Source organism: Dryobates pubescens, chromosome 22, assembly GCF_014839835.1.
Source record: "Dryobates pubescens isolate bDryPub1 chromosome 22, bDryPub1.pri, whole genome shotgun sequence".
NCBI lineage: Eukaryota > Metazoa > Chordata > Aves > Piciformes > Picidae > Dryobates > Dryobates pubescens.
In genome coordinates, this window is record NC_071633.1 from 19,907,790 (window position 1) to 19,920,215 (window position 12,426).

The following is a 12,426-nucleotide window of genomic DNA, read 5'->3' on the forward strand; positions in this document are numbered from 1 at the left end:
GGAGGTTCCCAGGGAGCAGCAGCAGCCCCTCCAGGCCCCAGACTTTGTTTCCAAGAGGTTGCTTTTGTCAGGGAAGCAAGCAGTAGGGTTTGAAACTTGAGGACTTCTCCCAGGGGTGCTGCTCCCTTGAGCTGGAAACTGCTGTCCCTCTAAGCTGCCCTGCTGTGGTTTAGATGCAATACCCTGGTGTGAGAAGCTATTGATCAGTGAAGCACAGGGGACAGCACCAGGAGTGCCCCGAGGCAAAGCTGATGCTGCCCTGCAACATTCCTCTGCCAGTTCCTGACCTCTTGGGTGACACCAAGGAGGTGAAGCCAGCAGCTGACATTCCCTCTAATGGATCCTGGGTACCAGAAGTCTCCAGTGCTGAGCACTGACAGCGAAGGGGAAGCAAAAACCACCTCAGAAGTTTCCCCAAGGCTTTGCTGATCGCCCTGCAGACTTCAGCTGGCAGCTAACCAGGTGCTTGGGCTTCAGTGCTAGTTGTGTCCTGCCTTCGTGTGGTGGTTGTGGGGTGCAGGAGTGAAACATTCCTCAGTCTCCTTTGGTTCAGTCCCTGGCCCAGGGGTGTTGGACTGGTGGAGTTCTACCTTGTGAGATGACCCTGAAGGGTCCCCTGTGATCCCTCTGCCCCTTGTTGGCTTTTTGGCTTTTTTATTTCACCCCAGATTAAAGTCTCTAAACTTTTGGTGCTGAGCTGAGCTCCAGGAGAGTGTGGGATTTGCTTTCTGTGCTGCAAGTGGACTTGCTGCACCCTCGAGCTGATCCTTGTGTGTCTGTGCAGGGCTCCTTGCCCCTCTCTGGCTGCTGGATGTGTAACTGAGGGACTTGGTTTGTGTTGCTGTTTGTCCTCTCAGTTCCTCAGGGGCATGGTGAAGCTGCCTCCTCTCCCTGGTGCCTTGCCTGGAGTCTCCCAGGGGTTGCCCCTCTTCTCCTACACCTCCAAGCTTTGAATGACTGCAGCATTCCAGAGCCAGGAGCACCTCTCCCTGTGCTGCTGGAAACTTCTGACTCGCTCCTGGAACTGTCCACCTCCCTCCTCCCAGGAGCAGGACGCTCCTTCCCGCTCCCAGCCTGGCTCAGCTCTGCTGCAGCCATCTTCCTTGGTTCAGGGGCTTGATGATTCCTTGGAAATCCCCTGGCAGAGCCAGAGCTGCCCAGGCCCAGGGGGCTGGAGAGACAGCCTGTGGTGGGCCAGGGCCTGGCTCTGCCTTGTTTGGATCTACTGAACGGCCTGGGCCGGCAGTGAGTGTTGTGTGCTAAGTGTCATGGAACCAGGACAGCTGACGGGGGAGATGTTCTCACTGGAAGGGCAGCTGAGGGAAAAGCTATGGGGAAGGGAGGAGGGGAAGGGGTTGGACACAGGCAGAGCTTCTCTGGCTCTGCTATGGCTCAGGCGCTGTAGGTCTCAGAGAGTTCTGAGAGGGCTCAGCCGAAATAAAGCAGGATTGGCTTCTGCCTCTGGAAGTCCCTGCAGGAAGGAGGTGGTCAAGCATTGCACAATCCTTGAAGGAAAACAGGGGAGCAGATTCCTGCCCCCAGCACAGGAAGCAGAGCTGGGGTCATGCTCTTGGCAACACAGGGGAGCCACAGCAGGGGGGAGGACTGGAGCTCCTCTCCTGTGAGGCCAGGCTCAGGGCGTTGGGGTTCCTCATTCTGGGGACCAGGAGGCTCTGGGGAGACCTTCTGGTGGCCTTTCAGTGCTTAAAGTGACCAAGAAGAAGGCTGGGGATAGACTTCGAGCAGGGCCTCTTTGTGACAGGACAAGGAGGAGCCAGGCAGGAGCTCAGGTGTGAGTGATGCCTCCAGGCACCAGTCCCCTGGAGAAAAGCAGCAGAGCCAGGTCCCAGGGCAAAGGTCTTTATTGCTGCCCTTCACCCTGCAAACGGGGACAGGGCTGTGCTGCAGCAAGACTCCTGTGGACAAAGCTGGGTCTGCCCCCCACACCCCGGGTCTGCCCCCCACACCCCGGGTCTGCCAGCTCCAAGCCGCCTGGGTGCAGCAGAGCTGGGTCCCACCAACCCCGCGGCAGGTGCTCAGGGCTGGCTGCCCGCAGCCTGCCTCTGCCGCACGGTGAGAGTGAACGGCTGCGGCCTCAGCACCAGCCCATAGCTGCAGGCCAGGGAGAGCTGCTCCGCGGGGTTGGCGTGGAAGGAGCACTGGTGCAGGAGGATGGCGGTGAAGAGGAAGAGCTGGAGCTTGGAGAGCTGCTCGCCGATGCAGCGCCGCTGCCCCGCCGAGAAGATCAGGACGCTGCTGGCCAGGTCCCGGTCCAGGCGCCGCCGGGAGTCCAGGAAGCGCCGGGGGTCGAAGCGCTGGGGGTCAGGCCACCTGCTGCTGTCGTGGTTCACTGCCCACTGGTTGATGAAGACCACGGTGCCCTTGGGGACGTGGAAGCCCTCGAGCTCCACGTCCTCCGTGGTGGCGTGGGGGATGGTGATGGGCACGAAGCTGCTGTACCGCAGCGTCTCGTAGATGAAGGCCTCCAGCAGGGGCAGCTGCGGCCGGTCCTCGGCTGTGGGCAGCCGGCAGCGTCCCACCACCCGGTCCAGCTCCACCTGGAGCTCCCGCTGCAGCCGGGGGTGCTTCAGCAACAGCAGCAGGACCCAGGAGAGCACCGTGGGTGTGGTGTCCTGCCCCGCGCCGAAGATGTCGGTCATGGCACCGTCCACGTCCTCGGAGCCCAGGCCCGCGGGGGGGCTGTCGCCGAGCTCCACAGCAGCCAGCAGGACGTCGCTGATGTCGCGGGGGGCGTGGGGGTCCAAGGTCTGGCGGTGCTGTGCCAGCCCGGCGCGCACGAAGCCGTGCAGCTCCCGGGTGAGGGCCTGGAAGTCGCGGAAGATGCTCCGCACGGGGTTGGGGAAGAGCAGGAGCCAGGGCAGCACATCCACCACGCTGCCCGCCCCCACCGCCTGCCCGAAGCGGTCGTTGCGCCCCAGCAGTGCCCTGAACTCGCCGTCGGCGTGGCCGTAGCGGCGGCCGAAGCAGAGGGCGCAGAGAACGTTGGCGTTGGCCACCACCAGGAACGGGGAGGGCTCGAAGTAGGCACCTCCGTGGCTGTGCTGCAGGAAGAGCCGGACCAGCTCCGCCGCCTCGGCCCCCACCTGCCGCTCCACCTCGCCGGCCGTGGCGTGGGCGCGCAGGGCAGCGTGGGCCAGGCGCCGCTGCGCCCTCCACCGCGGCGAGCAGGACCCGAAGGCTACGCTGCGCCCTCCGGACACCAGCTGGAAGGAGGGGAAGTCGGGGCGGCCGGCGAAACGGCTGCCCAAGCCCACTAGGGCGCGGCGGATGACCGGCTCGGCGCTGAGCACCAGCACCCGGCGCTGCCCCAGCCGCAGCTGGAACACGGAGCCGTAGCGCTGCGCCAGCTGCCCCAGCGCTACGTGGGGCAGGCGCCCAGCTCCAGCGCGTTGCCCACCAGCGGCCAAGCAAAGGGGCCCGGGGGCCTCCGCCTCCCTGACCACCCCAACTTGGCCCCAATGTGGGGACAGGTCCCGACCAGCAGCAGGAGGGCGCCGAGGAGCAAGAGAGTGCCGAGGAGCAGCAGCAGCCCCATGGCCGCCCCGTCGGGACACCCCGCAGCGCTCACGGCCCCTCTGCCCCGCACTGCCGCCCACAGCCCCTTTATGGCCGCCTCCGAGGCGGGAGGGAGCCTCCATCCCCTCCCCAGATTCCGGATGGGGCCGGGTAGAGCCCACCCGGGGTTCTGGGGGGAGTGGGCTCCGACGGGGATCACGGGGCCGGGCAGAGCCGTGGGGGTGTAGGGGCCAGGAGCCGGGGGGACTGGAGGAAGGAGGCTGTGCTGGGCTCGGTGCCATCAGCGGCACGCAAGCGGATTCAAGCGAGCAGCCACGGTGGGGCTGGTAGGGGAGTTTGGAGCCTGACCCATTTCCTCTTACAGCCAGGGCTAACCCCCTCCCAAAGCCGCCCGGGCGGCTGCAGAAGCTCCTCGGCAGCGGTGGAGCCTGAGCGCCCGGCCCGGCGCTTCGGCTGGAGCTCCAGACTTGGATAGCGACGGAGCCTGCCCTTGGTCCTGGGCATTGCCTGCTCCGAGCATCACCAGGGGGCCAGAGGTGAGGCTTCGGTAGCGGCTGGGGCAGGATGGGGGCTGCGGGATGCAGGGAAGAGAAGCTGGAGCCCTCTGCCTCTCCCTCACTTCTCCCAGAGGAAAAGAACAAGGAGGATATTCCAACCCCCACTAGGGCACTCTGCTCTTTAATCAAGTGTAGAGTTCACAACAGCATAGCTCATATCAAAATAGACTGGAAAAGAACCTTCTCACCCTCAGAAGCACTCTGAGGGACAGCTGCAGGCACTCAGCACAGTCCCACTGCACCCCTTGAACCGGAAAGGACCTTGGGACAGTAAGAATCCCCCCACCCCCTGCCTGGCAGGTGATGGATCTCCTCCCTGCAGGGGTAACCCACCCTGCTGTGCACTAACGCTGGCTGGCCCCCAGCAGCCAGCCTGGCACAGAGATTTAATGAAGTAAAGTAAAATTTAATTTAATTGAAAGGAAAAGGAGGTCAGCAGTGAGAGGTGAAGTTCCCCAAGTGCAACAGATTGTAGAAGCCAAACCACTTGAAGGTCAAGCCCAGGGGTGGTGGTCACCCTGCCCAGCTCCCTGCTCATTACAGCAACCCAGGAATCAGGAACTCACCTCTTTTATTGGCCAGACCCCCCGCTGCTCCCCCAGCCCCACAGGTGATGAAGCACAGCCACAGCCTTGGGGCTGAGCTGTGTGCCCTGGCAGAACCCAGCTGGAACAGGAGCCGTGTTGTGGTGCTCCCAAATGTCCTCGAGCAGCCACATTAACAGGTGACTAAGGGAAGGTCTCCAAGCAACACCTCCAGCTGTGTCTCAAGCTGTCTGCCCCTGAGGGACCTCCCCAAACCCCAAGGGATTCCTCTGCCAGCATCTCAGCAGCCGCAGTGGGAAAGCATCCAGAAGGTGCCATGAAGAAAGGAGCCTTTCATGGGCACCTGGTCATGGATGAGGCAGGAGATGAAATGGAGCCTTCAGTCTTTAGCATCTCCCACTCCATCAGCACTGATGGCAAACATGGCCTCAGCCTCGGGCAGGCAGGGGGAGTCATAGATCTTGCAGATCCTGGTCTCGCCCCGGCCCTTGCGCAGGTACAGCCTGGCAGGGAGGAGAGGCAGTAAAGCTTAATCCCGGTGAAACACCACCACAGCCAGGGCCCACAGTGCTAGCACAGGGCCAGCGCTGCTGGCAGGGCTGCAGCAGCTCTGCTGCAGCTTCAGGAGGCTCAGCGCAGCAGGGCCTGGGCTGGTCACACCCGGCCTGGAAGCCCAGGACTCGGAGGGGATTCAGCTGCTTCGACAAAACCTCCAAGCCAAGGGCAGCAGAGGGCTGCCCTGCTGCCTCACCTGGTGGTGGAAGCGTGGGCTATGATGTTTCCTCCGATGGGCTTCTTGGGGTCTGCAGCAAACATGGCTGCTCCATCGACTTGAGCGACCACCTGGTTGGTGATCACCACTGCCACGCCGAACTGCGGGGACAGGCAGCCTGTCAGCGGCCGCGGGGGCTGGGGGGGCAGAGAGCGCCCGAGGAGGGGAGGGAAGGAGGGGGGAACCCACCCAGGAGGGGAGGGAGACAACCCCCCCCCGCCGCGGGGGGCGGGCGGCTCGGGTTACCGCAGCCGAGGGTACCTCGTCCGCCAGGCGCAGCAGCATGCGCAGGAACCGGGCCAGGTGCATCTGCCGCGCCGCCAGCTCGCCCCTGCCCGCGTAGTCCGTGCGGTACAGCGCCGTGGCGCTGTCCACCACCAGCAGCGCGTACCTGGGGGCACAGCAGGGGCCAGGTGAGGAGGGGGAGAAGCTGCTTTGATGGGAGGGTGCTGGAGCCCTGCAGCAGACCGCCCAGAGAGGTTGTGGAGTCTCCTTCACCTGAGAGCTTCCAAACCCCCCTGCCCTTGGCCATTGCTCCTGGGCAAGCTGCTGTGGGTGCCCTACTTGAGCAGGGGTTGGAGTGGATGCTCTCCAGAGGTCGCTCCCAGCCCCCAGCAGGGTGGGACTGGGGGATTCTGTGAGAACCTGATCTGACAGAGCCAAGCACTGAAGAAGCCAAGCAGGCTGCAGAAAAGCTGGTCTCTGAGGCAAGCAACGAGGTTCCACACTGATGGACTCTGCACTGCTCTGGCACTTGTTCACCCTCCAGAGGTCACCTGGCAACACCAGGCTGTGCTGCACAAGCACCAGCGCCCCCCAGAAGCCCTCACCTTGACTCAGCCATCATAGCAGAGGCCTGGTAGAGGAGCTGGGTCTGGTGGTCTGTGTTGAAGCCTCGGGCGTAGGCCACGTTGTCCAGGACGTCGCTGCCGGATAAGCCATACCTGGAGAAGCCGGCGGGGAAAAGGTCCAAGCGTTAAGTGACAGCAGCAGCAGCTGGGTCACCTACAAACGAGGATGAAGAGGCAGACTGCTGGGAGAAGGCTGCTTCCCTGCTCAAGCTGGCACAGCCTCAGTGTCTGAGAAACACTGCAGGGTAAACAAATCCTTCGCTGGGGCTGCAGAAATCCTGTGGTCTGTGGCTGAAACAGGCACAGAATTAAGGCCCAGAGAAGCAGCTGCAAGTTTGCAAGTCTAAAGCATCACAAAAGGCAGAAGCCTCCCTTCCTCTGGAGCAGAGAGCCAGCACTTCAGGCTTTTAGATCTTAGCAGACTCTCTGCAGCACAGTTTTCATTTGGGTCATTAAGATTTACTTCCTAATTGGTGTAAAAAACTTGTCAGGACATTCTGAGGCAGAGGCAGGAGAGGAGAAAAGAGCTTTTTCAGCTGCTCTCAGCATCAGTTCCCAACAAAACTCTTTCCAGCTGCAGGTGCCACAACCTTTGACCAAAGAATCCTTGTTTCAGGGTAGTGCAAGTGGCAGAATTCAAGAGCAGCCCTGGAATGTGTTTCACTGCTAGTGTGTGACACAGGTAAGAAGTGCAGGCATCATCCACAGGGGACAACGACAGAGCTGCTGCTGTGCTTAACCCTGCAGGCTGGCTGCAAGAGAGCTCAGCAAGGTGCTCTGAGCTGTGTGCAGGCAGGGGCTGGTTGGGCTTCAGGGGCAGGAGCGGTCTAGCCCATGAATTTAAGGAGCCAGGCTGATCTACACAGTGGTCCTTGAGGGGTCCATGAGGGATGTGCTCCTGCCTTCAGCTACCAGTTCACCCCAGCCCCAGGCACAGACCTCTCGGCCACAGCCAGCAGCCGCTCTGGGCGGAAGGTGCCCTCGGTGTCGATGTACATAGCTTTGCCTTCGCCACCACCGCGGTCAATGGGGAGCTGAGGGAGGAGAGAAGGAATGAAAGGTGAAACAAAGCATCAACAAACAACCCAGCTGCTGCCTTCTGCCTCAACTGCTGTGACAGGCAAGATGCTGTGGTGAAGTCACTTGGGCTGGGAAAAGCAAGATTCCTGCTGGCAGTGCCTGGGCTGGGAAGCTCAGGGGGTGGCAGGGTGTCTCTACATGACCATACTAAGCCCCAGACCTCTGCTGTTTTATGAGAGCACTATTAGGAAGTAACACACACTATCCTCTGTTTCAGCTAAGGCTGGTGAAAAGGATCTCCCCAGCTGATTTAGTGTTTGATAGCACCTTTACAAAAGCCAAGTGAAGTGACCTCAGGATAGGTCAGGACAGAAGGCTCCCAGTCACAGGAGCACCTCACACCCAGCAGAACTCCTCCTCTCTTTTCAGCACTCCTGGTGATAAGAAAGGTTTCTCTGCAGTCCAGAACACCTGGAAAGAGTGAAAGCTTCTCTGCATGTAAGACCTAGCATTATGCTCCAAGGCAAATGTGTGTTAAATTCTGTGGTGAGGTCTCCAGGACATGTCAAACATGGGCAAAACCCCACCCCAAACCAAACTGCTGCTGAAGTGATCCCAGCAGGCAGGCAAAGCACAGAACAGAAGGTCCTGGAAAGCTGCAGGGACAGCCCAGGGTGCTGCAAATCCTCCTGCTGTGTGCAGCTGTTCATGCATCACCCTTGCACAGGGTGAGGACAAGCACAGACCAGCGGCTGCCCGAGAGCTGAGCTGTCTGAACTCTTGGTTTGGGTCAGTGCACACTCACAGAATGCCAGGTTGGAAGGGCCCCCAGGGATCACCTGGCCCAAGCTCACCTGGCAGGTCACTGCCAGCGTATGGCAGAGCTGTGTCTTGCCGGTGCGGAACTCCCCGAAGAGCTCTGTTATGGAGCCTGTCTCCACTCCTCCTGAGGGGAAAGGAGGAAGAAACCAAAGTTCACAAAGGTGAGAAAAAGGCCCTGTGCAAATACTCAGCTTACAGAGCCTTGCTCAAACACTTCCTTTGGTTACAGGCTTCAAAACTCCCACTGCAGGAGTGGCTTCCAGGCTGAGGAGCCTTCACGCTGCAGGTAAGAGGCTTGGGGGCTGTGCTTTGGAAGAGGCTGAGGAGCTGAGATGATTTGTGGTGGGTTTTTGATGACAAGTAGGGAGGGAGGTGACACTTCAGTGTGGTTGCTGGAGATTAGCCACAGATTCCACTAGAATCACCCCAAATGAACAGCTCTGGGCACTGCATCACAAGCAAAAGGCTGTCAGACTGTTTGCACAGCTCTAGTATCAGTTGTGATACAAGGGAGCAGGACTTGAGGGGAGCTTTCCTCCCACGAGAACTTGTGTGTCTCACACCACTCTTGGACAGAGTTATGTTCACAGGCAACACAAACAGAAACCAGGTAGCTGAGATTATTCAGCAAAGAGAAGCAAAGTTGTTACCCTGAAGGAGCTTATCAAGTTCCTTGGAGCCAGTGGTGATCTGGATGATCTCTGACCTTCGCTGGTGGAACTCTGTTGCCGTGGTGAAGCCCATGGGAACCAGCTTAGCTGCCTCAGCCTGAGGAAAACCAGAGCAAGCTGTGAGTCCAAGCCACTCATTTACTCCCTCTTGTAATTAATACTGTAGCTTCTGTGTTGTGAAGCTGAGAAGCACCTATGGAATTGGATGCAGACATCTAACTTCATGGACTGCCTGCAGCTGGTACCTCTGAAGGGAGCTGGAATTCTGCTCAACAGCATTCTGTGTACTGCATGGAAATCTCCTCCAGTGGCTGACCCCCCCTGCTTTGGTGCAGTTCTGTCCCTGTGAAGCCTGACTTGCTGGGGATGAGCACACAGCCACTGGGAATGCTCTTCCCAACAGTGAGTACATACACGAAGCAGGGAATTACTGGAGCTTAGCCTGCACTGGCTCAGAGTTTGATAACTGAGAACTGTTCTGAGCTGGCAGATGCTGGGAGATTTCAGCTCCAGCTTCACTCCCCAAAGTCAAGGCCAGGTCTGATGGTGAAAGCCTGAGGTACACAGCTCACATGCTTCAGAACAACACAGCAGCACAACAGCTCTGCTGGGGCAGCCCAGTTGTTATGGCCCAGGATCCTCTGCCCTGGCAACTGCCAACAGTGGGTGCTTGGTGCAAAAGTGGGGCAAAGCAAGGGGTAAGGGGCAGATCCTCTGGGTTCAGCTAGTGAGCTGCTTGGTCTGAGTGTTACCCCACAAACACTGCACTTGGTCCCTCTTTAAACAACTCATGCTCCAGATGGCCACAGTGTCTTGGGAGAAGGTGTCTGCAACTCAACTGCAACTGGCATGGCAAAGCAGTTTCTTTGCTGTAGGCTCATCATGAGAAGCACTGAGCTGGAACTGGTCATCACCTCAGGAATATTCTCCAGACCCTCCATGATCCTTAGAGACCTTCCTAATGGTGCCTCTTCACTTCTTGAAGCTGGCCCTAGCAGCTTTTGTCTCTGCTCAGCACCGTTCTCTAACTGTCTCTAGTACCTTCTCAGTGTGTCCCTAATGGAGAGCTACCAAAGCCACCAGAACACTTGAAGGCAGCAGCAATAAACCTCAGGTGAACATCTTGGGTTAACACCCTCACCAAGATCTTGTCAGCTTTGGCTTCACTGATGCCTTTGATGTTCAGTAGCTCCTTCTTTGGTGCATAGGCAACAGCCTCCACTGTGTGGAATCCAGCTTCCTCCAGCTTCTTCACATCGTTGGCATTTATCCCACATTGCTGAGAGGGAGACAAAAAGAGAAGCTGAGACACAAATTCCTTCATCTCTGCCTCTGAATGCTTCCAGCTGTCCTCAGCAGCCTTGGATCAAACTCTGTGAGCACAAATCAGCATACTGAGTGTTACCTCCCTGTTCCCTGATGCAAAGAACCACGAACTCCTTCTGCCAGGGCAGTGCTTGCATGAGCTACAGATGGCAAAGAGCAGGCAGAAGGAGTCGTTCTGTTTGTCTGGACAGGTGCTGGAGATGACCAGTGCCTGTCAGGACAGGGCACACAGCCCTCCTTCTGGGCTCCCCACCACAAAAAAAGGACATGGATCTGTTGGAGTGGGTCCAGCAGTCACAAAGATGATCAGAGGCTGGAGAGCCTCCCCTGTGGGGACAGGCTGAGGGAGTTCAGCCTGGAGAAGAGAAGGTTCCAGGGAGACTTCAGAGCAACCTTCCAGTTTCTGAAGGGGCTCCAGGAGAGCTGGGGAGGGACTTTGGACAAGGCCTTGTAGGGATAGGACAATGAGAAATGGCTTTGAGCTGGATGATTGAAATTTACACAGGATATGAGGAAAAAAAGTCTTCACAGTGAGGCTGGGGAGAGCCTGGCACAGGCTGCCCAGGGAGGCTGTGGCTGCCTGGAGGTGTTCCTGGAGGTGTTCCAGGCCAGGCTGGATGAGGCCTTGGGCAACCTGGGCTGGTGGGAGGTGTCCCTGCCCATGGCAGGGGGCTGGAACTGGATGATCTTCAGGGTCCCTTCCAACCCAACCCATTCTGTGATTCCAAGAGAACATCTTGGCAGGGTCAGGTCTTGTCAGCTTTTGTTTGTTTTCATTTGGTTGTTGTTTTTCCTGACAGAACACAAGAATTTAGCAGCCATTTTCAGCTACACCTTGTGTACAAGGAGCAGACCAGCAGACTGACTGGAAACTTACTCTAGAGGAATCTCCTTACCTACCTCTAACCTGGAGATGAGCTGTGGCCCAAAGCTCTCCTCCTCTGCTGAGGTGTCTGCGTTGGCTTCCAGCTGCATCTGCATGGCCATTGCACCAAGGGTTCAGAGCAGCCTCCCTGCAAGAAAAGCAGAGTGTCCACCACTCAGAGCAGAACACTCCTGAGGTGTTGCAGAATGGATGAACTGATCATCCCAAGCAGGATGGGATGGGTTTCTGCTCTCCCAGATCTCTCAGCTGTGGTAGGTACTGCAAGAGATCTCTTTTGTCTGCTTCCCTACATAGGAAACAATAAAACAACAACAAAGAGGCAAACCAAACAACTCTCTGTATTACCTGGTAAAGAACAGTGGGAAGCTTAATACAGAGCCCCACAAGATGAGAGCTATAATTAACAAAAAGTAAGAGATGTCCATAAGCAGTGCCTCGCTTTAGCAGGAAGCAGTTGGGGTCACACTAAAAGACAGATTGCTTGGAACTGGCCCTTGATGTCCCAGCTTTGCCCTCACAACATGGGCAAAGGCTGCCAGTACCCTGGGGGCTTTGAAAGGGACCTGAGATTCTCCCTGTGGGCCCTGCCAGTGCTGCAACACATCTGTGCTGCCTTCCTGAAGAGCAAGCTGAGGAGCACGGTGGGAAGCCCCAACAGCTGAGGGAAACAGAGGGAAATGAGGGCATTTACCTGCTCCTGTGCAACAGTGCTCCTCAGGTGGCTCAGCAGAGGCCAGATACTGAAAACACTCCTAGCACCTCCCAGGTACCACCAGCTGCCCACCTGGGAGAGCCACAGGCAGAGGCAGCAGTGAGCACTGGGCTGATGAGCCCAGGATCGGCCACCAAGGCCAAAGGCCCCCAGGGCAGAGGGCCCGAGGGCAGGCAGCACAGAGCCCCAGGGCAGGCAGCACAGAGCCCCAGGGCAGAGGGCCCCAGGGCAGGCCCCAGGGCAGAGGGCACAGGGCCCCAGGCCTCACTGCACCGACTGGGACGTCCTGCTCAGCCCGGGCCGTAAGGCCTCCTCCGCACGCCACACGCTGTGGCCCCGCGGGTTCCGCCCCGCTCGCTCTCTCCGTGCCTCACGTCACCGTTCCCGCTCGCTTCCCCGCGCACGCCCGGGGGCGCCCGCGCCCTGCCTCTCCGGGCCCGGCCGGGCCCCGGCTCCCAGCCCGGTGTCGCCCCGGCCCGGGGGGCACAGGGGAGGGGGCTCGGCCTGCCCGCGGTCGCTCACCCTGCGGCGGGGCCGGGCCTGGCGCTCCCGCTCCCCTCCCGGTCCCGTCCGCAGGCGCCGCCGCTTCGAGGAGCCCGCCGCGGCGTCACGTGACGGCGGCCGCGCGCCGAGCCAGCCCCGCGCGCTGGGCGGCGCCGGGGGCGGGGCTGCGCGTGCGGACGGGCGGCGCGCGCCGGGAGGGGCAGCGCGCCCCGGGCCGGCGGCT

At 59.4% G+C, this 12,426-nt stretch overlaps 2 protein-coding genes across 2 annotated transcripts; both read right to left on the minus strand.

Moving 5' to 3' along the window:
- Positions 1 to 2,036: 2,036 nt before the first annotated feature.
- Positions 2,037 to 3,556, minus strand: LOC104298395 (cytochrome P450 1B1-like). Its single transcript, XM_054171720.1, is given in 2 exon segments — positions 2,037 to 3,391; positions 3,394 to 3,556. Coding segments are annotated over 2 exon segments (1,518 nt in total).
- Positions 3,557 to 4,830: 1,274 nt separating this feature from the next.
- On the minus strand, positions 4,831 to 11,091 carry RAD51 (RAD51 recombinase). The gene is made up of 9 exons (XM_009898449.2): positions 11,002 to 11,091; positions 9,917 to 10,054; positions 8,755 to 8,872; positions 8,137 to 8,228; positions 7,202 to 7,296; positions 6,242 to 6,355; positions 5,673 to 5,802; positions 5,391 to 5,512; positions 4,831 to 5,142 (listed from the first exon to the last, which is right to left on the minus strand). The coding sequence occupies exons 1-9, from the start codon at positions 11,086 to 11,088 to the stop codon at positions 5,019 to 5,021; spliced, it is 1,020 nt and encodes a 339-aa protein (XP_009896751.1). The 5' UTR covers positions 11,089 to 11,091; the 3' UTR covers positions 4,831 to 5,018.
- Positions 11,092 to 12,426: the final 1,335 nt, after the last annotated feature.